The sequence below is a fragment of the Pteronotus mesoamericanus genome, unplaced genomic scaffold (genome assembly GCF_021234165.1).
Source record: "Pteronotus mesoamericanus isolate MK-2021 breed Mesoamerican mustached bat unplaced genomic scaffold, CSHL_Meso_final contig_502, whole genome shotgun sequence".
Lineage (NCBI taxonomy): Eukaryota > Metazoa > Chordata > Mammalia > Chiroptera > Mormoopidae > Pteronotus > Pteronotus mesoamericanus.
The window spans coordinates 2,809,608-2,835,384 of NW_026555187.1; the positions used below are offsets into that span (position 1 = coordinate 2,809,608).

The 25,777-nt window shown below is 54.0% G+C and overlaps 4 protein-coding genes across 10 annotated transcripts in view; 3 read left to right on the top strand and 1 right to left on the bottom strand.

The window, feature by feature from the left end:
- Positions 1-2,285, top strand: part of GATAD2A (GATA zinc finger domain containing 2A) — a 103,462-nt gene extending 101,177 nt beyond the window's left edge. For all 7 annotated transcript variants that reach the window (XM_054578937.1, XM_054578935.1, XM_054578934.1 and 4 more), the window contains one exon: positions 468-2,285. In XM_054578937.1, coding sequence (XP_054434912.1) covers positions 468-598 — 131 coding nt within the window. In that variant the 3' untranslated portion in view covers positions 599-2,285. The remainder of the gene's footprint in view (positions 1-467) is intronic.
- A 5,214-nt stretch (positions 2,286-7,499) lies between these two features.
- Positions 7,500-8,448, bottom strand: TSSK6 (testis specific serine kinase 6). The gene has a single exon (XM_054578752.1). The coding sequence runs from the start codon at positions 8,319-8,321 to the stop codon at positions 7,500-7,502; it is 822 nt and encodes a 273-aa protein (XP_054434727.1). The 5' UTR covers positions 8,322-8,448.
- Positions 8,449-9,102: 654 nt separating this feature from the next.
- NDUFA13 (NADH:ubiquinone oxidoreductase subunit A13) lies at positions 9,103-17,487 on the top strand. The gene is made up of 5 exons (XM_054578941.1): positions 9,103-9,236; positions 15,296-15,374; positions 16,620-16,691; positions 17,063-17,132; positions 17,304-17,487. The coding sequence occupies exons 1-5, from the start codon at positions 9,143-9,145 to the stop codon at positions 17,421-17,423; spliced, it is 435 nt and encodes a 144-aa protein (XP_054434916.1). The 5' UTR covers positions 9,103-9,142; the 3' UTR covers positions 17,424-17,487.
- Positions 17,488-18,082: 595 nt separating this feature from the next.
- Positions 18,083-25,709, top strand: YJEFN3 (YjeF N-terminal domain containing 3). The gene is made up of 6 exons (XM_054578753.1): positions 18,083-18,141; positions 21,444-21,552; positions 23,247-23,357; positions 23,594-23,707; positions 23,784-23,934; positions 25,504-25,709. Exons 1-6 carry the CDS (start codon positions 18,083-18,085, stop codon positions 25,707-25,709), a joined length of 750 nt encoding a protein of 249 aa, XP_054434728.1.
- The last annotated feature ends 68 nt before the right edge of the window (positions 25,710-25,777 follow it).

A 25,777-nucleotide genomic window follows, 5' to 3' on the forward strand; every position in this document is an offset into this window, starting at 1 on the left:
GATATAAAAAGGGAAGACAATGGCAGTGGCTGGTACTTTCTGCCTGCAGAGAACAGTAGCACTTATGGGCCCCCCCTAGTCATCTCTTCCTTCATGTGCCACATGTGTAAGTGAGTTTCCTACAAAGGGGTTATGCTGTGTTTGCCATTCAGTGTCCCTCTGAATTGTTTAGTGACTGTTACCATCTCATTTTTGATGGTTGCATGGTATTCCATCACACTGATTTCCCAGTTGCACAAGCCAGTTCAGTCATTTGTAGTTTGCATGGTTCTAAACAGCACTGTGGTGATGGTATCTGTTACTGGGGCAGAGGCTGGGAACATTCTTAAGGCGATTGAGTTATTTCTTAAATTCACTTTGCTCCAAGACTGAGAGGTTTGCTGCCCATGCTTGGTTGGCCCCGTGTTCTCCTGGGGAGCCTGCCTATGACTGGAGCAATCTCAGCCTGTTGCTCTGTTCTATTGCAGGTGGGGCCCTTGCATTTGTCAGCCCGAGCTTGGCGGTGCACAAGACCTCCTCGTCCGTGGACCGCCAGCGGGAGTACCTCCTGGACATGATCCCACCACGCTCCATCCCCCAGTCGGCCACGTGGAAATAGTGCGAGCCGGCCCAGTGGAGAACAGGCTCCCTCCTCCCTCCCACCTGGCCCGCCACCCTCTGCTCGATGGGGAAGGCACCCTGCTCCCCAAGAGAGCGAACAAGCGTCTGCCACACTGTGGCAGCAAGAGCTCTGTTCTTGGCTGCAAAAGTCTTGTTGTGGCTGGAGGGCTGCTTCACAGGTGGACGAGGATTATCATTACTGGGGGACCTTTCCCGTGGGCTTCCCTCCTTTCTTTGCCTTTAGTTTGCCCAACACCAGCAGAAAATCGGACCTCGGGGGCTGGTTCTGCTCCTGCCCTCCCCTTCAGCCCCCTCAGGGCACACGGGCGGCCTGGACACTGTGACACACTCGGGCAAGACCGGAGCCCGGGGCTTCTGAAGTTGAGTGGACCGTTCTGTTTTGTTTTTGCTTTTTCCCGTCTTAGCCTCCCAATCTTTGCCTTCCTTCACGGCAATCTCTAGGTTGACAAATTTTTTTTTTTAATCACCTCATGATGATGGAGTTGAAAGTAAACCATGCAGACCCAGGGGTTCCTGCCGAGCACAGCTCCCACGCCCCAGAGGATGGGCCGCTGACTGACCAGCCCTTGTTCGCTCCAGCAGAAGGCCTGTGCTGCTGCTCGTCCCGGAGACCCCCCAACCTCCCATACTTAGCAAAAGAACAAACTGCAACCCAGACCCAGCCAGAGAGCCTGGGATGCTGGAAGCCACGCTGCTGCCCTTGGAGAAGGGAGGAGAGAAACGGCAGCAACATACAGAGCCTGAGCGGGAAGTTGGAGGGGTGGGCTATTGTGTGTTTTTGTTGTTGTGGTTTATTTTATTAAATTTTTTCCTTTTCTTTTCCTTCTTATTTTGATGGACAACATCCCAAGCTGCCCTAGCCTGTGCTCCCAGCAGGTGTGTCAGGTGGGGAGGTGCCCCTGCCCCCCCTCCCGCCAGACTTCAGGGTTTTCATTTGGGTCTAGTTTAGAACCTTCCCTTAAAGGAGGGCCATGCTGCCAGCGATCGCCTTCAGGTTTTCTTTTTAACCCTCTTTAGAGTCCACAGAGATGTCTTACAAAGGATCAGGTCTGCTCTTAGTTGTGTTCCATTTTGGTTTCTCCCACTCCTTAAAAATCATTTCCATGAGGAAAGGCAGAAGGTGTCATGTGCATGCTGCACATGAGACCAGCTCCATGCACGTGTGAGGGCGTCCCATGTGTGTGCACATGCGTGTACTGATATGGAGACAGGTACACCACTCCCCACTTCAGCCCCTGCCCTGGTTTTTCTGTCCATGCCGTTAGGGACTTAATTTAAAACCTTTATTTTGTAGGGCTGCCTTCTTCAAACACACTGCTTCAACATTCTAATAAAGGCTCATTTAACCCCCTCTTCATGTTGTGTGAATATCAGTGTTTAGAGACATTTTTTGACATGCAGTAGGAGACCTAGTTTTGCAAAACTTTCTACTTTTGTTCTGTAGAACCCTAAATTTCTCATTGATTTTTGTTTTAAGTAGATGGCTGAAGGAGGGAGGGCAGGGAAGGGTGGCTTTCATTACAAGATCCAGGGATTTGGGGAGGGAAGAGGGAAATTAACATTCAGGAGTGGGGGAAAGGGTGTGTTTATACACCAAAAGCTCAAGAATATGTAAGCGTTTCTATTCCTCGCATTTTTCTGTGTGCCTGGTAAATAAATACCTGTCTTATACTACCCTGAGCTGTTATCCCTCTCTGTTCAGTTATATGGGCCAATCTCTCCAAATCCTCCCAACAAGGAGCACTGGGCTGGCCACTCCTGGCAAACAGACCTCAGTTCTGTGCAGTAAAGGGATCAGGTGTCTGCGCCAAGGTCTCTTCTGCACTGGGGGCGGGGGGCGGGCAGGATTATTGCACCCCCGGCCAGGTTGACTGGGTCTGTGCTTCCTGGGCATATGTTGGTCCCCAGCGCCATCAGAACCTGGCTCATCACATGCTGAGGAACCACCTCTCATCTTACTCTCCTGGCCAGACCACCTTGGGTGGAGGACAGGACAGCTGGGCCCTGGCTTTGCCTTCTCCAGCTCAGCATTCCCAGGCTCATGCCCATCAAGGAAGACCTACTGGGATGGAAACATAGCTTTATTTTTTTAAAGGGGTTAAGAATGTAAAAGGCTTTAATCCTAAATTCAATTCTGTTTTAAAACTTCTACCTCCCTTTTTCTTCAGTTTCCCACATTGCAGTGTAACATAGTAAGTCCCAAATGGGTGGTTACGTGATTTAACGGTGTTACAGCAAAGTTGTCATTGCCGTATTTTGCTGTGTTAATGTGCACTTTTTTGCCATTGTTTTTAAGATTTTATTTTGAGAGGGGAAGGGGGATAAACATTGTGCAAGAGATACATCGATTGGTTGCCTTTCACACGCCCCCAAGTGGGGACCTGGCCAGCAACCCAGGATGTGCCCTGAATAGGAATCAACTGGCAACCTTTGAGTTGGCAGGCCTTGCACTCAGTCCATGGGTACACATTATACATAGGAGTGCATTATGCCCTGCAAAATATGATAAATATCTCGGTATGGAGTTTGAATATACTAGGAAAGGATGTTTATGGTAAAGGTGTTCTCCCAGCAGCAAAGTTCACCCCTCAAAACCTGCCACAGCGCTGGAGTCCTGGTCTCAGGAGCATCAGGGCTGAGAGGTCCTGGTTTCTAGGAGCAGTGAGAATATGGGAGCCCCCTAGGCCCAAATTGTAATGGTCTGTAGTTAACCTGTGACACAAACCCCTGACAATCGACTTGGGAACTTTAAAATGTCAGCTGCTCTGCAGACTGGAGTGGGGCTCACAAAACATACTCCTGGTTTTGATGAGGGATCATGTTTGAAGTGCCAAGTGTGTCAATGTGTGCACAGATATGTGCATGTCCGCTTGGAGTCACCCATGGCTCGAGCCATCTGCTCCTGTATAGTCCCCAGTGTCCTGACATGGGGACTCACTTTTTTTTTTTTTTTAAGAGAAATACCAATTTGTTGTTCCCCCTAATACACGCACTCATTAGTTTTTGCTTGTATGTACACTGAGATAAAACCCACGACCTTGGCGTATTGGGACAATGCTCTAACCAACTGAGCTTCCTGGCCAGGACATGGACCCACTTCTTTGACAAAGCTGAGAATGGCCCTTCTCCAGGAGCCTCTTGTCCTGTCCTCCAAGACCTTGGAACAAAAAGTTCACCCCAGTGCAGAAGGAATAAAAGAGGCAACAGAGAACAGCCTTGTCATGTTTCCCACTTGTCACTCCTATTGGCAGGGAGGCAAGGGGAGGAATTTTTGAACTCCAGTGGTCTTTTTTTTTTTTAATCCTTGCCCAAGGATACAATTATTGATTTGAGAGAGACAGAAACATTAATCAGTTGCTTTCCGTATGCAAACCTGCAAACTCAGTAAATGGGACGATGCTCCAACCAAATGAGCCACACCAGCGAGGAATTTTCTGTGTAAGTAAATGTAACGATTCTCATCACAAGGGTGTACATAATGGAAATGATGGTCTTTGATGCTCCACCATAGGATTTTTTCTTAAATTGAGTTACGCTGCACATGACATTTGCCTAAAGAACTTGGGCTGAGCTTTTTTTTTACATGACAGCTAGAGTTTTATAATCCTTAAAGTATTATAAACAGGTACACTAGTGCAAGGATTTTGGGAAGTGGATTTGGGCTGGGGTCCCTAGTATTTGTTCTATATCTCCGATAATGCAAAACCAAAAAGTTGACCACCCCACCAAAATAGAAGTTCCAATAAATAAGAAGAGGCTGGAGTCCATGGCTATAATTGGTGTCACAAGGAAGTTTTAGATCTGAAGGACAAGAAATAGATGATGTGTTGGCTGTATTTTTCTTTCGGCCTCTCAGCCCTGGTTTTCCTGCATTATTCAGTCCAGCAATGGGGCAGGTTGGAAACTTGGGTAACCCTTTGCTAAGGGGGAAGTAAAGGATAAGACGTGCTTCTTGGGGTTCTTTTGGACTTTACTTCCTGTGGACAGAGAGTCCCCCCTAACTGGGTGCTGTGGCCTCACCTCTGGCCCTCAATCTCCACCAGAACCAGGGATGGATGGCCTGAGGGAGTGTGGTGAGACTCCGACCGGGTTTTCCCCATTGGGCTGGCTCTTAGCCCCTTCTAGGCTCCTCCCTGGAGCAGTAGGTTTTTCTGGATTGCTTTTCAGCATTGGCTCCCCACTGGGTGTCTTTGCTGTAGGACACAGTATTACAGATGCAGGTTTTAAGTACAGAGGGAGCCACCCAACCAGGCCCTGAAATGAACAATTCCCTGTTGAAATTTGTTTTCAGAGGTTGACACTTCAAAGTTTTATTCATGAGACCTGTGTTCACTTTGGTCATCTGAGTCCACTGTTTCCCTAAGTGCTTTTACTTTTTTTTGCTGGTTCCTGTTTTGGTTGTTGAGGCATCTCTGCCTCTGGCAGTGAGTCCGAACTTCCTTCCCCAACAGCCAGCTTGCCTTCACCTGGGCAGACACAGAGCTGATGACGGAAATTCAACCTCATCCAGTCTACCTGTGACACATTCGTGCCCTCCGTTCTCTTAACACTGGCTGCAAGAAGCAGGCTTATGGGGTGCTTTCTCAGGGGCTTTGCATTCTGCCCTTAAGCCTTTGCTGGATGAGCCACAGGCTCCTCAGAAGACCCGGGAATGAGTCTCAGTTTCTCCAGCTAACAAATGGGACACTCACCCCTGGTTCCCTGAGACTTTGTCCTTTCTAAACCAAGCCATGGCCATGGGGTAGGAGGTGATCTCGGCCCATTGCTCATGCAGATTCATTAGGGAAGGACAGAAATAGGCACGTGCTACATCCCGGGCATTGGATCAAACCTGTGACAAGGGCAAAGAGGTACAGAATGGAGCGGCAGCCCTAGTGGGTGTGGCTCGGTTGGGCGTCATCCCACAAAGCAGGTTGCTGGTTTGATTCCCCGTTAGGACACATGCCTGGGTTGTGGGTAGAGACCCTGGTCAGGGCAGGTACGAGAGGCAACTAACTGATAGATGTTTCTCTCTCTCCCCAAAATCAATACACATCAAGTGAGGATTAAGAAAAAAAGGATGGAATGACAGAGAGGAGGTAAGCTTGTAGAGCAAGTCTTGAATGAAAATGGGAAACGTATTGCTGGGAGTGGGGACAGCCAGTGAAAAGTCTCAGAGGTGTGACAAAGCCTGGCAGGTGGAGGATGAGAAGGGCAGTGTGGCCGGATGGTGGGGAATAGGGGTGAAGATGTGAGTTTTATTCTGAGTGCAGTGCCACAGCCCTTCCAACAACCTGAAGAAGGCTGGGGTCCTGCCCCCATTTTCCAGGTGCAGAGCCTGAGGTACGGTTCAGGTCAGGAGAGGCGCCTTTCTAGTGTAAATCAAAGGGTTGGGTTTTGTCTCAGGCCAGACTCTAACAAGCCAGGATTAAGAGGCAAGGCACTTCCCCTTTCTTAGCCTGTTTCTCATCTGCAAAATGAGCCCATTTGAAAGGAATGAGAGGAGAGCTGGTACTTAATCCCCAGGCACCTGAGCAATGGAGGATGCGTGAGCAAGGGTGGGGCATGGTCAAACCCACAAGATGACCAGCCTCCTTAAGAGACTGGTCGTGGACCTCAGGTGGAGCAGGTAGAATTAAGGCTTAGACATTTCCCTTACCAGTAATCTCATCGCAGCAAAATAACCACCACATTCTCCTAGGCCATGTGGGGTCCCCTCTTCAGACAATACACCTTTCCGTCTCCACCTCCTCTCCATTCCATCTTCCAGGCATTACTCAAACACACCAGCTCCATCCTGTTTGGGCACTCCCGAAACACGTCCTGCTGTTTCCAGTGCCTGATTCATTCTGAGTTCAGCTCGGGTATCTCCTTCAATCCCTCAAGTGTCACCCTCAACTGAGCATACGCGTGGGCTTGCCCGGTGGATTTACGCCACGCCCTTGACCCCCCTGACCCTTGCCCTAAGGAAGTGACCCTCGCTAAGGAGAGCTTCCAAAACCTCCCCACCTCACTTCAGCCATATCTGGGTTCAAATCCCAGCTGTGTTCTTGGGCACATGGCTTCAGCCATATCTGGGTTCAAATCCCAGCTGTGTTCTTGGGCACATGGCATCTGTGGGGGCCTTAATTTCCTGGTCTGTAAATGCTCAGTTGACATTCACGCCGTGCCTTCTGAAACAGTGGAAAGATGCTAGGCTCTTGCTCCCCAGCCCAGCATCTCTATTTCCAGGGCCACCACGACGCCGGGGACGACCTTGAAGCCCCTTCGACTTTTCCCAGGATGGGAAGCAGAGGGGTAATGGTCCAGGTTAGAATCCTCCCAACTCCCTTTTGAGAACTGGAGCAAGAACCCTTAACAAACCTTTCTGTAAAATGGAGCGCCCGTGCTTGCCTTCCGCGGGAGACAACCCCTCATCTGCTCCGTAAAAGGGGCCATCGCTAGAGCCAGATGCGAGATAGAGCGAGTTTATTGCAAGTTGCAACCAGGATGGGCCCCGGAGGGCACCCTCCCGCGACCGCCTGCGCTGCAAGCTGAGAAAGGACGCACTTCGCGTGCGTCCCCTCGCCGGCAGCTGTTCAGGGCAATCTGCTCCGTTCGCACAACCGTCGCTCATTCCCCGCAGAAGCAGTACTTCCGCATCCTCTGGTCCCGCCCCTTCCGGGGCCTTCTCGTGGGGAATCAAGGATGCGCATGCGCTCTCCTGCTCTCCAAAATCGTGGAGGAGGAACTAGATTCCAAACGGGGTCGATAACAGCCCCGCGGTCGAGGAACAGGGAAAAGGGGAAAGGACGCATGCGCATTGGCGCACGGCGGCTTCGCAGGACTCTGGAAACGCGCCTCCCGAGCGTACGCCGCGCTTGAGCTGTGCTTGGGGAGGCGGGAACGAACCCCGGCTTTTAGCCGGAGTCTCCAGCACGCAGCCAACCGTTGCGCGCTACCTGGCCCGCAGAGGGTCTGGCCGACGGGCTGAACTGCAGCAATTCCGTGATCAGGGCCTTGCAGCGCTCAGACAGTTCGAGGCCGTTGGGGTAGAGGACGCCGCGCTTCTGGCGCCGAGGCAGGCCAGCGATGTCTGAGTCGTCGAAGGGCATGCATCCGGTGACCATGACGTAGAGCACGACGCCTAGGCTCCATACGTCGTACTTCTTGGGGTCATAGGGGATGCCCAGGAGAACCTCCGGCGATGCGTAGGCTGCTGAGCCGCAGTAAGTGGTGCTCAGATCAGGGTAGCCGTGTGCCTGGCGGCCGAAGCCAAAGTCGGTGAGCTTGACGCGGCGCTCGTCCGGGCTCAACAATACGTTTTCGCACTTGAGGTCGCGGTGCACCAGGTGGTGGTCGTGCAGGTAGCGCACGGCACCGGCTATCTGTGCGAAGAGGTCGCGCGCCTGCCCCCCGGGGATGCGTCCGTTGCGCTGCACGGCCTGCAGTAGGTCGGTGGCGGCTGCCTCCATCACGATGTACAGCTTCCCGTTGCACACCTCGATGAACTCGAAGACGTGCACAATGTGCGGGTGCCGCACGCCTCGAAGGATGGACAGCTCGCGCGGCAGGAACTTGTTGACGAAGTCGGGCGGAGCGCGCCGCCGGTCCACTACCTTGATGGCCACCGTGCCCTTGTACTTCTTGGACGTGGCCACCTTCACCTTGGAGTAACTTCCTTCACCTATTGTGCGGCCCAGCTTATAGCCTAGCTCGCTTAGGAGTTTGTCGCCCGACATGGCGCCTGGGGCGCGCAGGCAGCAGGAGGCGGCTGCTGTCGGGGGGGCGGCCGGACTCCAATCTCGGGCCTAACCCATGGTGCTTGGCACCTGCACACCTGCACCCCCATGTGCCCACTCCTCGGCCCCCTCCTCCGCGGTGCCTTTTATTGCCCAGGTAACAATTTCTGCCTTGTGAAGTGACCGTGGGCGTCACCCTACCTCAGAGTGGATGCCCCGCGGGCGTCACCCCGCCTAGGGAAGGAGGCCCCCCGAGGCCCTAGGGCTTTGTGACTCATAATAGCTCTGAATAGTCCAGTTCCCGGTGAGAGGCTACTAACAAGGAAGGGCTTCCGACCACTACCGAGGAGCGGAATCCGTGCCTGGGGTTGGGGTGGCTTCTAGGGAGTCCAAATCTGAGCAGTAGCCGCCCCCACCCAATTTCTTGTACCCAGTCCGCACAAACCCGGAGGGGGAGAAAACGAGTAAGGGGGCTTAGCTCGGCTACCCAGCCACCTCGGGAGTTTGATTGCCCTGCACATCGCCCCAGAGGGAAGGTGAATGGGAAGGTCCTTTGATGCAACGACCCGGGTGACCCGACAGGCTCCAGGTGTTCACACGGACTGAGCCACGCCCTATCTGGGAAAAGGAGAAAGAAGGATTCTTTGGCTGCAGTCGGGCGTCGCAGCCTGAGTTCTCCAGCGCAATTGTCGCTACACCAGTGCCCTGGGTTCCCTGACCCAATTAGAGACCTGTGCAGTAGCTTCCGCCACATTCACTGTGGCGGCGGCTGTCCGTACATCACTTCCGCCCACGGCCGGAAGTGTAAAAGCCCTGCGAACATGGCGGCCTCGAAGGTGAAGCAGGACATGCCCCCGCCCGGGGGCTACGGTCCCATCGACTACAAACGGAACCTTCCGCGTCGGGGATTATCTGGTTAGTGTCCGTGTGCGCCAAATGTCAGGATCTGGGACTTTTGGGTGCCGCAGCGGGGACGGGACGCTGGGGCGACTAACAGGCCTCCGTCTACCTGCGGTGTGATGAGAAGCGGAGTTTGGGGATCCCGAATAGCGTCAGTGGTAACAAGGATAACTGCTGCAGTTACTAAATCTTTTAATTTCTGCTCGTAACAGCTCAGAAGTTGATCCTGTTCATTATTCCCATTTTACAGTAGGTTAAACTGAGATTAGTATAGTCTGCTCCTCTGGCCCTGTTCTGTGGTTCCATTTTACAGGTGGGAAAACGGAGGTCCGAGAGAGGCTGCGACCATCAGGACCACCCATAGCAAAGGGGCGGGGGGCAAAACCCGGAACACCGAAGGAATTTAAGAGCTGTTTCGTGTGGTGTTTCCTCGCTGGCGGCCCCCACCTGCAGGATATTCCAGGAACATGTATTCTTAAATTTTTCTAATGTTTCAAGTAACTTAAAAATTTGTTGCTGGGTTCGTCACAGAAAAATGTTAAGAGAGGAAGTAAAAGGCACCCACATAGTTCACTCCCAGGATTAACAAAGAAATACAAAGAAATTTAAAACATGTTGAGGGTGAATACAGTTGCTGTAAATCATCAAACTTTATATTTAAAATCTGCATATCATGCAAATTATGCCTTTTTAAAAAATCATGGACGTGGTGAAAAAGAAGTCATGATTCAGACAGTAGAAAAGTTAATGTTTAGTGAAAACACAAATTATCTTCCTCCCTTTCTTGGCTTTTTTTGTGTCCCAGAACAGAGGTTAGCGAACTTTTTTGTAAGATTTCATTTTTACTTATTTATAGAGACAGGAAGAAGAAAGAGTGGGAGAGAGAAACATTGATTGGTTGCCTCTCGTGTGCCCCAGACCCGCAACCCAAGCGTATACCCTGACTGGGAGTCAAACTGGCAACCTTTTGTTTTGCAGAACAACACCCAACAAAACTGAGCCACACCAGTCAGGGAGGCGAACTTTTTTTTATAAAGGACCAGCTAAATATTTTATGCTTTACTGGCCAAGTGGCCACTGCTGCTGCCTTTTTTATTTTTTTTTTTTACAACTGTGTACAGATCTAGAAGTGTTGTTACCCCAAGGGCCATACAAAAACAGGTCAAAGACTAGATTTACCACCACATGGGCACTCAACTCAGCCTGGTGCAGATTCAACAAATCTAATGTGCTCTGAGTCACTTCCTTTTTCTCCTCATGGTATAACACAACACCGAGACCAGTGTACCCCTCAGGTGTGCTGCATGACATCTGTATACACATAGGCACCTGTGTGACCTGCACCCAGACCAGGCTTCACTTTTTTTTTTTTTTTTTTGGTAAGTCACAAATGGACCCTTTATACTGGTTCTCTTCCTGTTCATATCATAGCTGTACCTCCCATGGGTTCTAAGTGCCACTGCTTGAGGCTGGGTCTCCTAATTGCATCCCTTTACACCCAGTTTCATTGTAGCACATACACACCCAACCCAGTATTTTCTTGGCTGCAGAGAGGTGAGAAAAACACCCCTCTGGTGGTGTGGTCTTTGTTTATGAACCTGCATTTGTTCATTAACTAGTTCAGTGTGCACATGGCTATGGGCTCTGTCTCAAAGAGTTCACTGTCACATCACGCCAGAATTCCCTGTTGTGGTTGGTGCGTGGTGGGGCCTGGGCTAACCAGGGCCTGCTTTAGCCAGGGTGGGCCTGAGGGACCTCTCTGAGGAGGAATTCCCTGGGTAGGGGAAACGGCAAGTGCAAAGACCCTGTGCTCTGTCCGCACCCCATCCCCATCCCCTGGCTTCCTGGCCCTCTTCCAGCCTTGCCTCTTTTAAGCCATGGTCCACAGCAGCCCCCTCCCCATCAGTCTTATACTCCCCTACTCTTGTCAAGGCACTTTGGCCCCAAGCTGGGCACCACCTGCCTTTATGTCCCCCTGGAAAACTCCCTGCCAGCATCCCAGAACATGCCAAGCTGGCTCAGGCTGCCTTTTACCCAAGCTGCTCCCAAAGTGACCGCTACCCCCACAGGTCCTCACCTCTCACACCCAGCTCTCCACTCCCTTCTGCGCCCACTGTGTGGCTGCTTTTTTTATTGTGTCTTTAACATTTTTATTGAGATACCATACATTTCACCCATTTTGTGTGTACAAATCACTGATTTTTATCACAATTGTGCAACCATCACTGTGGTGTAAGTTTACAATACTTTCATCACCTCCCCCAAAAACTCCGTACCCATTAGCGGTCACTTCCCATTCTCCCCCCACCCCCTGACAACCACTAATCTGCTTTCTGTCTCTATGGATTTGCCTTTTCTGGACATTTTATATAAATGGAATCATTCACAATGTGTTTTTTTGTGTGTCTGGTTCCTTTCAGCATGGTGTTTTTAATGTCAGTGTAGCATGCGTCACTGCTTCATTCCTTTTTATGGCTGAATAATAATGTATAGATGGACCACATTTAGTGTGTCCGTTTCCCACTTGATGGACATTTGAGGTTTTCCTATGTTTCCCCTGTTGTGAACAGTTGTGCTGTGGATATGCAGGTACAAGTGTCTATGTGGCATATGTTTCATTTCTCTTAAGTGAAATTTCACCTAAGAATATAACTGCTGGATCTAGGTAACTCCACATTTAACATATTCAGGAACTGCCAGGCTGGTTTCCAAATTGGCTATACCATTTTACATTCTCACCTACAGCATATGGGAGTTAAATTTCTTCACATCTAGGCAACACCAATTATTTTTTATTTTTATTTTTTTTTAGTCTCACCATCCTAGTGGGTATGAAATGGTATCTCATTGTGGTTTTAATTTATTTTCTTCCCTGGCTGGTGTGGCTCAGTGGATTGAGTGCTGGCCTGTGAATCAAAGGGTCACCGGTTCAATTCTTAGTCAGAGCACATGCCTGGGTTGCGAGCTGGGTCCCCAGCAGGGGGCATGTGAGAGGCAACCACACATTGATATTTCTCTTCCTCTCTCTCCTTTCCTTCCCTTCTCTCTAAGAATGAGTATATTAAATCTTTTTAAAAGTCTGCATTTCCTTGGTGACTAATACTGTTGAGCATCTTGTGTTTATTGGCCATTTGTAGATTCTTTTGAGAACTGTCTGTTCAAATCAATTTACACATTTTTTTAATTGGGTGGTTCATCTTGTTATTTAGTTTTAGTAGTTCTTTATATATTTCAGATACCATTCCCTTGTCAGATATATGATATGCAAATACCTTCTCCCATTCTGTCAGTTGTCTTTTCAGATGCTTGATTGTATCATTTACAGCACAAAAGTTTTTTTTACTTTTTTTTTTTTTTTAAAGATTTTACTTATTTGTTTTCAGAGAGAAGGGAAGGGAGAGAGAAAGAAAGGGAGAGAAACATAGATGTGAGAACCATTGATTGGTTGCCTCTCATATGCACCCTGACCAGGGACTGAACCTGCAACCCAGGCATGTGCTCTGACCAAGAATTGAACCAGTGACCTCTTGCTTTGCAGAACGATGCCCAATCTATTGAGTCATTAATTTCAGTAAAGTACAATTCATCTATTTTCTCTGTTGTCTCCTGTGTTTCTTGTGTCATATCTAAGAAACTGTTGCCTCATCCAAGGTCACAGAGACTGGCTCCTAAGAGTTTTTTAGCTTTTACATTGAGAACTTTAATCCATTTTGAGCTAATTTTTGTGGATGGGAGTAGGAAGGAGCACACTATTCTTTTGCATGTGGCTATCTAGTTGTTCAATTTGCTGAAAAGACTATTCTTTCTCCCATTGAATTACCTTGGCACCCTTGTATAAATTCAATGGACCATAAATGTGAGGGTTTATTTCTGGACTCTCGGCTCTGTTCCATCGATGTGCACGTCTGTCCTTGTGCCAGTGCCACGCTGTCCTCTACACACAGCTGCGTGGTAACTTTTGAAATTGTGTGAGTCCTCTACTTTGTTCTTTTTCGGAATTGTTTTGGCTATTCTGGTCCCTTGCATATCCCTATGAATTTCACAATCTGCTTGTCAGTTTCTGTGAGGCTGTGGGGGGTGGGTGGAATTCTGAAGGGAACTGGGTTGACTCTGCCTCATTTTGGAGAGTGCTGCCACCTGAACAAAATGTTAAATTAAGTCCTAATCCATTAACACAAGATGCGTTTTCATTTATTTAGGTCTTCTTTACCCCTGGTCCACACACCCCTCTGGGCATGCCACTCCCCAGCCTCCCCTGCTGTGCTGGCCACTCCAGAGGCACAAGCGTCCCCCACCCAGGGGCTGGGCTCTGGGCCTTGCAGCCTTGATGAGGAAGAAATGAGGTAGGGCTCTGTCATCACAAAGGGCGCCTTAGTCTTGGGATTCATCTTACAGATGGGCCCATACTTGGGTGCCTGGTGTGATGGCAAAGAATTTTCACAAGGCAGCCTAGGTCAGTCTCCTGCAGTGGGGTTAAAAGGGGAGGCTCCTGGGCCTCTCCGCAGCTAATGAAAAGAATGAGGCAGCTCTGATGAAGTGCCCTACACAGGCAGCCAACCCCTAGGTGTGCCGGGAGGGTTCCTCCCTCTCAGTGCAGGAACCAGGTTGCCCTCACTCATCTGATATGGTGGGGGGTTTTGTTTCTTTTTTAAGATTTTAGCCCTGGCTGGTGTGGCTCAGTGGACGGAGCACCAGCCTATGAACCAGAAGGTTGCTGGTTCGATTCATGATTAGGGCACATGCCTGGGTTGCAGGCCAGTTGTCCAGTTGATGTATTTCTCATGCATGCATCGATATTTCTCTCCCTCTCTTTCTCCCCGAGAGGGGAAGGGAGGGAAAGAGAGAGAGAGAGAAACACTGAGTGGTTGCCTCATACACATCCTGACCGGGGACTGAGCTCACAACCCAGGCATGTTCCTTGACAGGGAATTAAACTGGGGAGCTTTGGCTTTGTCGGATGACACCCGACCAAGTGAGCCCCATTGGTCAGGGCCTGAGCTGGCGGTTTAACAGGTTGAACTAAGCGGGTAAATAGGAGCCAGTTTCTCATTTATCTCTGGGTCCAGCAGAGGTGCTCGATGAGCCTTGTGTTGGAGCTGAGCTGAAGAAGAAAGAGCCTTCACGTTGTCTCCCCGCGAGGCCCAGGGAGTGGCATCACCCATTGTTTACCAGTCCTTTACTGGGTGTTAACTGGAGCTCAGCCTGGCTGCGTTTGTCCACTCGTCACAGCAACCTTGAGGCCTGGCCAGAGAAGAGACCATGCTTGAAAGATGAGGGGGTGCAGGGCTAGCCAGCCCCAGGCAAGCCGCAGGGTTCCGGGCCTCCCTGAAGACCCCAGCGGGCCCGTGGCCTGTCAGTCAGGATTATAGCGGATGCCTGCTGGAGCTCAGTAAATATTCATGGCATCTTGTCCCATGGGGCTTGGGGTGGGAGCAGCAGCACCCCAGGAGGCCAGGGAGTTGGTGGCAACTGCTGAAGGGCACTGCCTGCCTCTGGCAGCGTCATCCAGCCCCCTGTGGGCAGCATGCAGGGAGGTGGCCCAGGCAGCCAGGAGCCACCATGGAGCTGGAAGCCAGCCACGGACACCAACCTTCTTTGAGGGGACTGGCTGGCTGACTGGAAACCAAATAACCTCCTAGAAGATTTTGGTACCAGGGCCACTGAGCCATAAACATCTAGACCCTTGAGCCCTCCTGCAGTCTCTGCCCAACCTGCACCTTCCGGGAACCCCAGAATGGGGGCAGAGGTGTCGCAGCTGCAACAGCCTTGCCTCTGAGAGAGAAACAGGCTTCTCCAGTGTCCCCGCCTGCAGAACGGACAAGCATGCTGAGAGTGGTCTGCAGCTGTGGGAGAGGGGGTGTCCAAGGAAGGGGGCCGGGGGACATTCCACAGAGACAAAAAGTCTGAAGAAATGCGAGCCATCTCTGGGAAGGGGTCGGGGGGGCTCTCACTTTCTCCATCATCTGTATTTCTGGGGTTACTTGTGCAGTGAGTGAATTCTGCTTCTTAAGAAGAAATGACCAGGGTGGCCTGTTTCGCATGCAGATGCTGAGCCGGCGCTCCTCTCCCCACAGGCTACAGCATGTTTGCCGTGGGCATTGGGACCTTGCTCTTTGGGTACTGGAGCATGATGAAGTGGAATCGTGAACGCAGGTAGGCCTCGTGCAGGGGAGGGTGGGCACGTGTCTATGGACTTGGTGTACGTCAGGGCCCCTTTTCAGTCCCCCCAGGCCTTAGGGACCCAGCAGGTCCATTGCTGGATTTTACCCTCAGTGATTGGCTAGAGAGCAAGGAGCTTGCCTCCAAGTGTTTAGCAGGCACCCCTTAAGCCTCTGGACTCAGGGGTCCGGGTTAGGATAGCCTATGGGTAGAGGTGGAGGAGCAGCCCAGGAATACGTGCCCCTAGCAGGCTTTTGTCCGTGGTGACCAGGCAGTGGTGGTGGAAGGGCTTAGAAGGCAGATCATGCAAGACAGTGGCTATGCCAGCCACGTGGTCTGAGGGAACAAGTCCTGTCGGTGGCCTTGGTTCAGACTCTGTCCACCTCTGGGCCCTCCTGAAGCCCTGTCAGGTGGCTCCTTCTCATCGGCCATGACTGCCTGGCCCCCTCTGCTCTGTTCCCCCCCGCGTCGTGTGTTTTAGCATCCCCCACAAAGCCGGGGATCCCCGAGGATGGTGCTAAGGGAAGGCCCAGCTTGTGAAGGGTGCTCCGCATTGTTGAATGAACCCAGGAGCACCTGGTGGGTGCTGGAGACTAGGGCCCCTGCGTTGGACAGGCAAGACCAGGCCCGGCCTCTCGGCGGGACAGTGGTAACTGCAGTGTGTGGCTGTGGTGGAGGCAGCAGCCTGGGGAGCGGGGCAGGGGAGGGGTTGAAGTTCATCTGCCCCTCCCCTGCACCTCTTTAAAATTCCTTGTGTGGGGACAAGGCCAAAGGCCGCTCACTCCCTGGGCCACAGTATGGCTCTGCTCCCCCCACCCCTGAGACAGGGCTGGTGGCTTGGAAGGTGCTGAAGAGCAGGGGGAAGAAAGGAACTGCCTGCCCAGGACTCTCACCCCGAGGTTATTTTGAGATGAAGGGCATGTGGTTTTGTAAGGCCCATACCCCTGTGATGAACACTTCCCCTCCTTCCCTGCAGTCACAGGCCTGGGCTATTTTTAGGATTTAAAAAAAAAAAAAGTTTTTAATTGAAAAGAAAATGTGAAGCCAGCAGTCCCGTGGACCAACGCCTGTGCCAGCTGGGTCCCCGTCTTGAGCCCACAGCCCAAGTTGTGTCCCGCTTGCTCGCCTCTTCCCCGGCCACCTTCCCATGCATCCCCCTGAATGTCCAGGGACCGTGTAGTTTGCCCCCCACCCCCCACCCCCCTATCTGATCCAAGTGTTTGTTTTGGGGTTTCGCAGGCGCCTGCAGATTGAGGACTTAGAGGCCCGCATTGCCTTGATGCCGCTGTTGCAGGCAGAGAAGGACCGGAGGTATGGCCACCAGGACCGGGGTCTGAAGGTCACAGGCCTGAGTTCCTCAGCTTGCAGTGTGGGGACACGGCCAGAATGCACGTGAGGGCTGGGAGCTGCGCCCTTGCACCCATGGACTGCTGCTGTCAGCCTTGGAGAGGGCTCCAGTCAAAGTGTATACCCAAGGGAAGAACAGAAGGCTTCCTGCTGCAAGAGCGGGCGTTGGGGCTGGGGCAAGAGGGTAGTCAGGGTTTGCCGGGGAGGGAGGAAAGGAAGGAAAGGGGTCAGTGTGTGCAGGGTTGGCAGTGACCGGAGATGGGGGGGGGCAGGGCAGGGAGGGGTCCCTTGGGGTTTTCAGGCCTGTCCCCCACCTCCCACTCCGTCCTCGGCAGGGTCCTGCAGATGCTTCGGGAGAACCTGGAGGAGGAGGCCGTCGTCATGAAGGATGTGCCCGACTGGAAGGTGGGTGTCCTGCAGGGAGGAGGGCAGGGGCCCAGGCCACGGCAGAAGTGCACCCGCCCACAGAAAACCTAGGACCAGGGCGTGTAGCCGGTGCTGGGTGAGAGGAGAGGAGAGCGGCAGCTTCTCTCTGCCGGTAGCCAGCAGCCCCACCGATACTTGCTTTCCCCGCAGGTGGGCGAGTCTATGTTCCACACAACGCGCTGGGTGACCCCCATAATGGGCGAGCTGTATGGACTGCGCACGAATGAGGAGATCCTCAGCACTACCTATGGCTTCATCTGGTACACGTAGGGTCCACGCCTCGGCCACTGGACCCCACTCCCTCCCCACGGAGAGAATAAATGCCCTGGAATTCTGCCTGCCTCTGTCCCAGGGACTGAGTGGCTCTGGGAGGGAGAGCGCCGCTGGGTCACGTGTGATGTGTCGACTCGGGACTGCATCTGGGGATTCAGCAGAAAACACCAAGCTGGGTAGCCTCAAAAAACACCCAGAGGCCACCCCTGGACCTACCATCAGCCTGGACACCCGTGCTTGGCTGTGTCACCGCTTTTGAAACCCTGCTTGGCTGCAGTCCACCTCTCCAGGCTTCACCAGAGCACAGGGATGGAGGGAGGCTGTTGAGCAGTGTGCGGTGGCTTGGTCGGGCGGCAGAGGCGTGTCCCCTCACTCCCAGGCCAGGACCCCAAAGCAGGGGCGGTTGACGCATCACGATGCACCTCTGCCCCCTCTGGACTTCGTTCTCCTGCCAGTAGGGGCATCCCTGGGCGTCCTTCCATCTGGCAACAGCTCAGCTCCTGGCACGAAAGAGTTAAGTCGACCTGCACCCGCTGACCAATGGTCGTGCGCGGCGCTTCCTGATTGGCAGGTGGGAGGGGCTGGGACCTGCTCGGGGTAGCTTAAAAGGCAGTGTCCACGGGGTCCTCTGCTGCAAGCACGGGCTTACCTGAGCCATGAGTGCCACGGCCGGCCGGGACCCCGCCGAGGCACCCGAGGAGCGGCGTTTCCTCAGGTCAGCCGGGATAGGGTCGCCCGCCCTGGACCCCGTGGCCAGGGTATGGCTGGGGATGGGGGGACTGGGAGACATAGCTGAGAGGGGCAATGGGGAAGGATCATGCCCCAAAGGGGGCCGGTGAATCCGAGGCCCACGCTGCGTTTCAGTTGAGAGAACCTGCTGCCGCCTCAGAAGCTGCGTTGCCAGGTACGCCAGGTAAACTGCATCAGCGGCAGACACCCTCCACTCATGAATTAGTTCTCGGCACCCTCACCCCGTACCCTGGCCAGGGGCCCTGGAGCCCCAGCCCTCCTTCCGCATCTGAACACTTACTCTTGCTCCTCAAACGCTCACACCTCCCACGGTGGTCCACCTGCTGCGGCTGCCTTGTCCAGAGAAGGAAACAGGCCTGGGAAGGGAAGCCACGGCCAGGGCGGGGACTAGGGCAATTTTTGAACACCTGGGCCACTTGCCAGGGGGTCTGGACCTGGCAGCTGTGGCTGTCTCACACCTTGTTGTGAGTCATCCTGGGTGACATGGGACCCAAAGTAGGGCTGTGGACCTCACAATACACCAGATTTGTTCCACAGCCCCTTGTCTGACCACTTCTGCGCACCGTCCGGTCAGCTCCTCCTCAGGGCTGATAGTGTCTGATGTCCAGATCTTGACTGATACCCAGATCCAGCCTGAACACCCAGCACATCCTAGGCAGGAGGAGATGAATGTTCGCCTGGCGTGAGGGACTGGGGTGCCGCGAACGCCAGCTGAAGAGCGATGGGGCTCTGTGGGATGGGTGGAAGTGGGAAGTGGCAGTGGAGGCAGTGAGTTTGGAAACAATGGGGGGCGTGTAGGTGTGATGAGGGATTTGAATATTCTCTGAATACTGGGGAGCCTTAAGGTTTGCAACAGGGTGATGTGATCTGGTGTTCAAAATTTCAAAGTTGCCATGGCTGGGGTTGTGGGGTTTGGGGGGGCATAAGACTGCTGTAGGCAGCCAGGTGGGAAGGAATGGCGGGCCAGCAGGCAGAGGCGTGAGGGCCATGTGGGGGAGAGAAGCAGGCGGGGCTGAGGGCACAGGGAGGGTCTGGCGTGAGCATCCTGGCTTTTTGGCTTCCGGGGAGCATTTTGGAAGTGTCGGACCCAGTGCTCCCTGAAACCAGGTCACCTCAGCCCTTCTGAGGCTGGTGGGCCAATCCTGGGCCTCACATCCTTTCTCATCTGGGGGATAGGCTGAGGGAAGCAAGAGGTACCCCCATAACCGAGCCGCCCGTCCACCCACCATTCACAACGGCTCTCCCTAATTCCCACTCATACGCCACCCACCACCCATAAGCCACCACCCCAGGATCCTAACCTGGACCACCTTCTTCCCATGAAGTTCCCATTGTCACTCTAAGGACCAGTTAGGCAGGCAGATAATGTTCCAAGTGGTGACCAGAGGACAAAGTTTTGGGAGAGAGAAGAGGAGGAATGGACGGCTCTTCCACCTCTCATCCCCAACCCCCGCCCCCTGCCCTCCTGTTGGGCCTGTAGCCAGAGCTGTCACAAGATGAAGGTGGAGAAATAAGCCACATTCCCGAACACCCTTCCCAGGACCTGGGCCAGCCTGCCCGGCTTGGGGTGGGGGAGGGGTGGAAGCATCTTCCTTCGGCCCCACCATGAGCTCCTTTCCCCACCTGGTACTTCAGCCTTATCTGACAGTGGCTGAAGACAAGCAGAGGGTTGAATGTGGCTCTGGTTGCTGGGGTCTCAGGGCATGTGACCTTCCTGCCCTCAGCCTTCATCTCTCCCATCTGCATGGGCCCCCAAAGTGTGTTCCTTACCCAGTTTCTCAGTCTCTCATTGCTTCAAGCCACACTGGCCTCCCTTCTGTCCCTCGTACCTGCCAAGCTCATTCCAACCATGCGTCCTTGGCCATTGCTGTTCCTGCTACCTGGATCACCTCCCATAGTGCTCCAGGACAGCTCCTCCAGGAAGCCCTCCCTGACTCCCCATCCCACAGCAGTCCTCATCCCCCACCTCTGCCCCTCCTGCTGCTTGGCCTGATCACACTGCAAAATTGGCTAGAAGGTTGTCGTTTCCCGCTCACAGAACCAAAGGAGGGAATCTAGGATTCATTGCAACAAACTGCCATCTGTAGATCTCCCTCTGCTGCTTTGTTCACATTCTGTCCGTGGCTGTGGAGACAGACACCAAGGGTGGAAGTCTCGGTTGTCCCACTCACTTGTTGCATGACCCTGGGCAAGCCTCTTGGCTTCTCTGAGTTGTTGGATGTTTTTCCAACTCTCTGGGTCTGGTTCTATAATTATTATTGTTATTGTTATTATTACTACCTCCTCTAGGGTCTGCTGAGCAGGAGGTAGGTGCTGCTCCTTAGCAGGAAGGAGTCCTGCCTCAAGGAAGCTGCCATCAGACCATAGACCCTGCCAGTCGCTCAGCCTTTGACTCTGGAGTAAGGAACCCCTTCTGATCTTCAGAGCCAGGTCTCCCTCTGCGACCACCAGGGCCAGGCCCCTTGGAAGGCCCCTAAGCCCGGGCCAGCTTGGTTCCTGACGTTAGAAGGGCCCAACACTTGATTTAACACTGCCATTACCATGAAATTATCAAGTTTTGAACAAGGGGCCCCGCATTTGCATTTTAACTGGCCCTCAAAAATCACATAGCCCATCCCACCTTCACTTTTGCAAAGGAGGAACAAGAGTCAGAAAGATGGGACGGACACCAGTCACTCCAGTGACTGACTCCTGGGTGGGGGAGGGGCAGCCATAGCAGAGCTTCATCTCAAGCGAGTTAGCCCCATCTCTCTAGGCACAATTATTTGAATTTTACCACTGTCTTTGAGGAGGGGGCTCCTCCACCTCCCTAAGTGAGCTGTCAAATGCCTCTGCAGCCTTCATGTACCTCCCCCAGGCACCCTCAGTCCAGTCAGCCCCCTCCGGTGTCCTGGAGCTCAATCAGTGGTTTTCTGTGCCTGAAATCCACCCATCGCCCCCATCAAAGTGTCCACCACGGTCCATTTCTCCGGAGTTCTTCGGGTCTTGGGGGCTGAGGGCCTCTGGGCGGGGCTCAGTCTTCCGCTTTGGAAGAACAGAACGCAGACGCGCCACCGCGCCCTTCCTCGACCACCAGAGGGCGCCCGCGCCTCAGCCTTCAGCTCAAACCTCCAGCTGCTCGCCAGGTTCCATTCAATCACTTGCTCATCAGGTGGGGAAACAGGTTGGGGAGTGGCATCGGAGGCTGCTCAGAACATTTCTGACTCCATTTGAGACTGTCTCCATCTCTTTGTGTCTCTAAGCGTCTCTCCCCACTCTGTCCCCCAGCACAGAGGAGGCGGCTGCCCTGGAGCGCGAGCTGCTGGAAGATTATCGCTTTGGGCGGCAGCAGCTGGTGGAGTTATGTGGCCATGCTAGTGCCGTGGCTGTGACCAAGGTACCTAGACCCTAACCCTTGACCTTAACCCCAGCCAAACGGCCAGCCCACCAGAGCCAAGGCCCAGCTACATGACCCCCATGGCCAGGATGGTCCAGCCCTCAAGATGCTCCTCTTTGCCTGGGGTCACCCCAGCCTATTACTCAGATGGGGAAACTGAGGCGCAGAGAGGCTCATCACTGGGCCAAGCCAGGCAGGGACCCAAAGCCCAGAGTGTCAGTGAGGGTCAGAGCAGAGACCAAGGCAGCTACAGGGAAAGGTCTAGGGCCCTTTAGATGCAGATGTGACCTCCTGCCTCTGCCACTTCCTGGGTCTTAGGCATGGAGCACCCCCAAACAACCCTGTGCCATAGGTGGGGAAACTGAGGCTCAGGGGTGGGGAGGGGCCTGAGCAGGGTCTCTGGGGACGGGAAGCATAGCTATGTCTGGTTCTGGGCCAAACCCCCACCCTTGAGGAATCTGCAGGGGACTAAAGTAGAATAGCAACGACAAAACTATCGTCCAGTGCTTTGCCCCAAGTTGTGTCTGAATAAGTAATACCAGTTAATAAACATAAACTCCTTAGAAAAGTGCCCGGTAGAGCCAGGACTCCAGCCTGTAATTCTCTGTTTCCTTCCCTTCTTCCTTTCCTTATTACCACTATATACTTTTTAAAAATTCAATTTTTTTTTAATGTGGACTCAATTTTTTTTTTTTTTACTTAAATGTTTTTATTTACGAATGAACCATATCCTGAGTGAGGTGCCCAAGGGAGAGGGAAATAGCGAACGTCTAAGCTAGTGAAGTGAACCCCTGCCTGGCCCCTGGTAACTGACTCTCCGATTTTTGCCCTGAAAGCCCCAAGTCCATCTGGAAGCACCTTAGTCCCAATCAGCCAGCGTCACCCTTCGTGACTCTGGATGTGGTGTGCTGGGTCGCAGGCAGGTCAGGGTCAGGACCTCACAGAGACCTTGTGGAGGAGACTCAAAAATGCAATCATTTCCTCTGTGTGTGATTGGAGATTAGAGCAGGCCAGGCGCTGTGGAGCCAGGGAGAGGCCCCACGGGCCTGTCAGAGCCATTGTCACCTCTGTTTAATAGAGGCAAACGGAGTCTGGGAGAGGAGAGAGGGCTCAGTGAAGAGAGATTCAGAGTCAGGGGAGGCAGAGACTCGAATACCATGCTCAGCTCCTGTAGTAAAGAGAGAGGAGAGACACGCACAGGCCCACAGGGACAGAGAGTCTGAGAGAGACAGAGACAGGGAGGTGAAGACGGAGGCCAATGGAGAGGGATGGGAAAGAGAGAGGGCATGGCAGGTTGGAAAAATACCGCCCCCCCCCAACGTTGGGGCCTCTGGGAGTGCCTGAGGCCTGGAAAATGGGTGGGGGAGGGGCAGCCACGGCAGTGGAAAAAGGTGGAAGAATGTCTGCAACTCAGGCTGAGAATAAACAAACCACAGTCCGGGCTCCAACGGTGGCAAGAGGCAGCTTTTCTGTTCCATCTTGGCAGAGCCTGAGACAAGGATTCTGCGTCTCCAAGGAGTAAACTGAGGCCCCGAGAGGCCCCGCCCCTCACCCAGAATGCCCCTCCTTTTGTCCTATTCTATTGCCTTCAAGCCCAAGTCCTGTCCCTTCCCCAAACTGAGGCCTCAGTTTCCCAATCTGAGCAAAGAGGAATTCCAAGTGCCATGCCTTTGCCTTCGTTGTGCCCCCTACAGGTGTTCCCCTTACCTGCTCTCTCCCGGAAGCAGAGGACGGTGCTGGTCGTGTGCGGCCCGGAACAGAATGGGGCGGTGGGGCTGGTCTGTGCCCGGCACCTGCGGGTGTTTGTGAGTAGCGAGGACCCCCTTGACCTTCGAGGGTCAGCCCCCACCCTGTCCCTGTGGAAGTCACTTCCTCCTCTTTGCAGTGTTCCAGCGGAACATTGAGACTGGATGAGTTACAGAATATGCCCAGTGCTTGCCCCAGGCAGGGTCTGCTTCCTGGTACCAGGTACGGAGGCCTGGCAGGAACAGGTGGGAGCCTGCGTGGCTCTGCACTGACCCCTTCCTGCCCGCCCTCCCAGGAGTACGAACCGACCATCTTCTACCCTACTCGCTCCCTGGATCCCCTGCACCGGGACCTGACCACGCAGTGTGAGAAGATGGACATCCCCTTCCTGTCCTATCTGCCCACGGAGGTCAGCGCTCCCAGCAGCTGAGGGGCAGGTGGGCGTGGCACCCCAAGGCCGCCCCTCACCCTGCCTGCCCTCCCAGGTCCAGCTCATCAACGATGCCTATGGGTTGGTGGTGGATGCCGTGCTGGGCCCTGGCGTGGAGCCCCGTGAAGTCGGCGGCCCCTGCACACGTGCGCTGGCCACACTCAAGCTGCTGTCCATCCCTCTCGTGAGCCTGGACATTCCCTCAGGCATGCCAGGTGGAGGGGGGCGCATCAGGGCCTGGGAGACCTTGGGGGGCCCCACATGCTCCAGCTGCTATGATCCTGGCTTCTCTGCCCACTCGGAGCCTCAGTTTCCCCAGCATGGATGGATGTGCACTCTGGGTGTGGCAGAGGGTCACATCCGTCCCTCAGACAAGGAAGACCGAGGCTGTGGCCCAGGTGACCCTGTGTCGCCTCCCCACCACACCCAGGCCAACATGCCTGCTGCCCACCCTGGCCCAGCCACCCGGGCAGACGTGAGCTCACTGGGCAAAGGCCTCGCCTCTCCTGGCCGCCGCCCCATGCCTGCTGGAGCCATTAGGCCATGGGCAGATGGAACAAACAGCCGCTGGCCAGCCGGACCCTCTGCAGGGGGTGGCTGGATTCAGAGGGACATCCCCTGGCTTGCAAGACCTCAGAGCCATCTCAGCAGGGTGCCGGAGAGCGGGCTTGGTCGGGGGGGATGGCTATGTGGAGGTGGGCTCTCTGGTATGCGGGAGGAGGCAAGGGTCACAGAAGGAAGGATTAAAGTCAGAGGGAGGAGGCTTTTGTTTATTTTTATTTTTTGATTTTGAGAGTACATTTATTCAAGCTAGGGAGAGTGAAACAAGGAAGGACTTAGGAGAGAAGAAACCACAGGAGAGAGCCTAGGCGGGGCTGCTTGGACTCTCTAGGAATGTTATAGGAAAGGAATGAGCGGAGGCGGGGCTGCTATTGGCTCACTAAGTCTGAGAAAAGGGGGCCCTGGAGACAGGCTCGGGAGGGGTTAGGCCAGACGAGCTGCTGCTGCCCACTGCTCCCCTGGTTGCAAATCTCTTGGGGACCCTTAGAGTTTAGGAGATGCACGGCTGCGGGGGAAGAAGAGGGGAACGGAGAGGCACAGGTGTGCTCCCAGGAGGGGGAGCATGCCAGGAGGAGCCTTTTAGTTGGTGGTTCCAGACTCCAGTCAGGCAGGGGAGAGGGCAAGGTCCCTAGTCAGAAGGTGGAGGTCACTTGAGAGGTGGCAGAGGCCAGGACACAGTGAGTGAGGTGGTGGGGTCCTATGAAAAGGCAAGACCTAGTATGAGGGTGAAGGCAGCGATGTCAGAGCAGAGGACAGTATTAGTCAGAGGGAGGATGCTGGCTGGGAAGTCTAGGTGGGCAGAGGTTCTAGTCTAAGTGGGGAAGCAAGGGGCTAGCGGGGATGGAGGCATGGGGAGAGACACCCCCCAGGAGGCATGGGTCTGATGGGAAAGGGCAGGTGGAAATGATGCGGTCTGCAGGCAGAGGCTGAGTCAGATGGAGGAGGAAGGTTGGGTAGCAGGATGGGAGGAGGGGCAGAAAAGTATGAGGGCTCTGGTGGGAGGGGGAGGGAGAAACTCCTCCAAGGAGGGGAAGAGACTGGTCTGAGGGTGGAGGCTCAGCTCCACCGCAGGCAGGTGTGACCACAACTCACTGTCTGAGATCAGAGGCTGGGTCGGATGGGGAGGGGGAAGAGGGCGGTCCGGCCAGGACTCTCTTCTGAGGGTGAGGACCCTTTTCAGCTCCTGATGGCCCCTCCCACCCCTCCTCCCTCAGGCTGGGACGCGGAGACAGGCGGCGACTCCGAGGACGGGCTGCGGCCCGACGTGCTGGTCTCGCTGGCGGCGCCCAAGCGCTGCGCCGGCCGCTTCTCCGGGCGCCACCACTTCGTGGCCGGCAGGTTCGTGCCCGACGACGTGCGGCGAAAGTTCGCTCTGCGCCTGCCGGGGTACACGGGCACCGACTGTGTGGCGGCGCTGTGACCGCCTCCGCGCCCACGGGGCTTGGACGCGCTCTAATAAACAGACGTCCCACCACCTCCTGGCCTCGC

Coding starts and splice junctions, on each gene's coding strand:
- TSSK6 (XM_054578752.1), bottom strand. CDS start 8,321: ATGTCGGGCGACAAACTCCTAAGCGAGCTAGGCTATAAGCTGGGCCGC.
- NDUFA13 (XM_054578941.1), top strand. CDS start 9,143: ATGGCGGCCTCGAAGGTGAAGCAGGACATGCCCCCGCCCGGGGGCTAC. Junction 9,237..15,295: donor TCCGCGTCGGGGATTATCTG/GTTAGTGTCCGT, acceptor CTCTCCCCACAG/GCTACAGCATGTTTGCCGTG. Junction 15,375..16,619: donor AAGTGGAATCGTGAACGCAG/GTAGGCCTCGTG, acceptor GGGGTTTCGCAG/GCGCCTGCAGATTGAGGACT.
- YJEFN3 (XM_054578753.1), top strand. CDS start 18,083: ATGAGTGCCACGGCCGGCCGGGACCCCGCCGAGGCACCCGAGGAGCGG. Junction 18,142..21,443: donor GAGGAGCGGCGTTTCCTCAG/GTCAGCCGGGAT, acceptor TCTGTCCCCCAG/CACAGAGGAGGCGGCTGCCC. Junction 23,935..25,503: donor GAGCCTGGACATTCCCTCAG/GCATGCCAGGTG, acceptor CTCCTCCCTCAG/GCTGGGACGCGGAGACAGGC.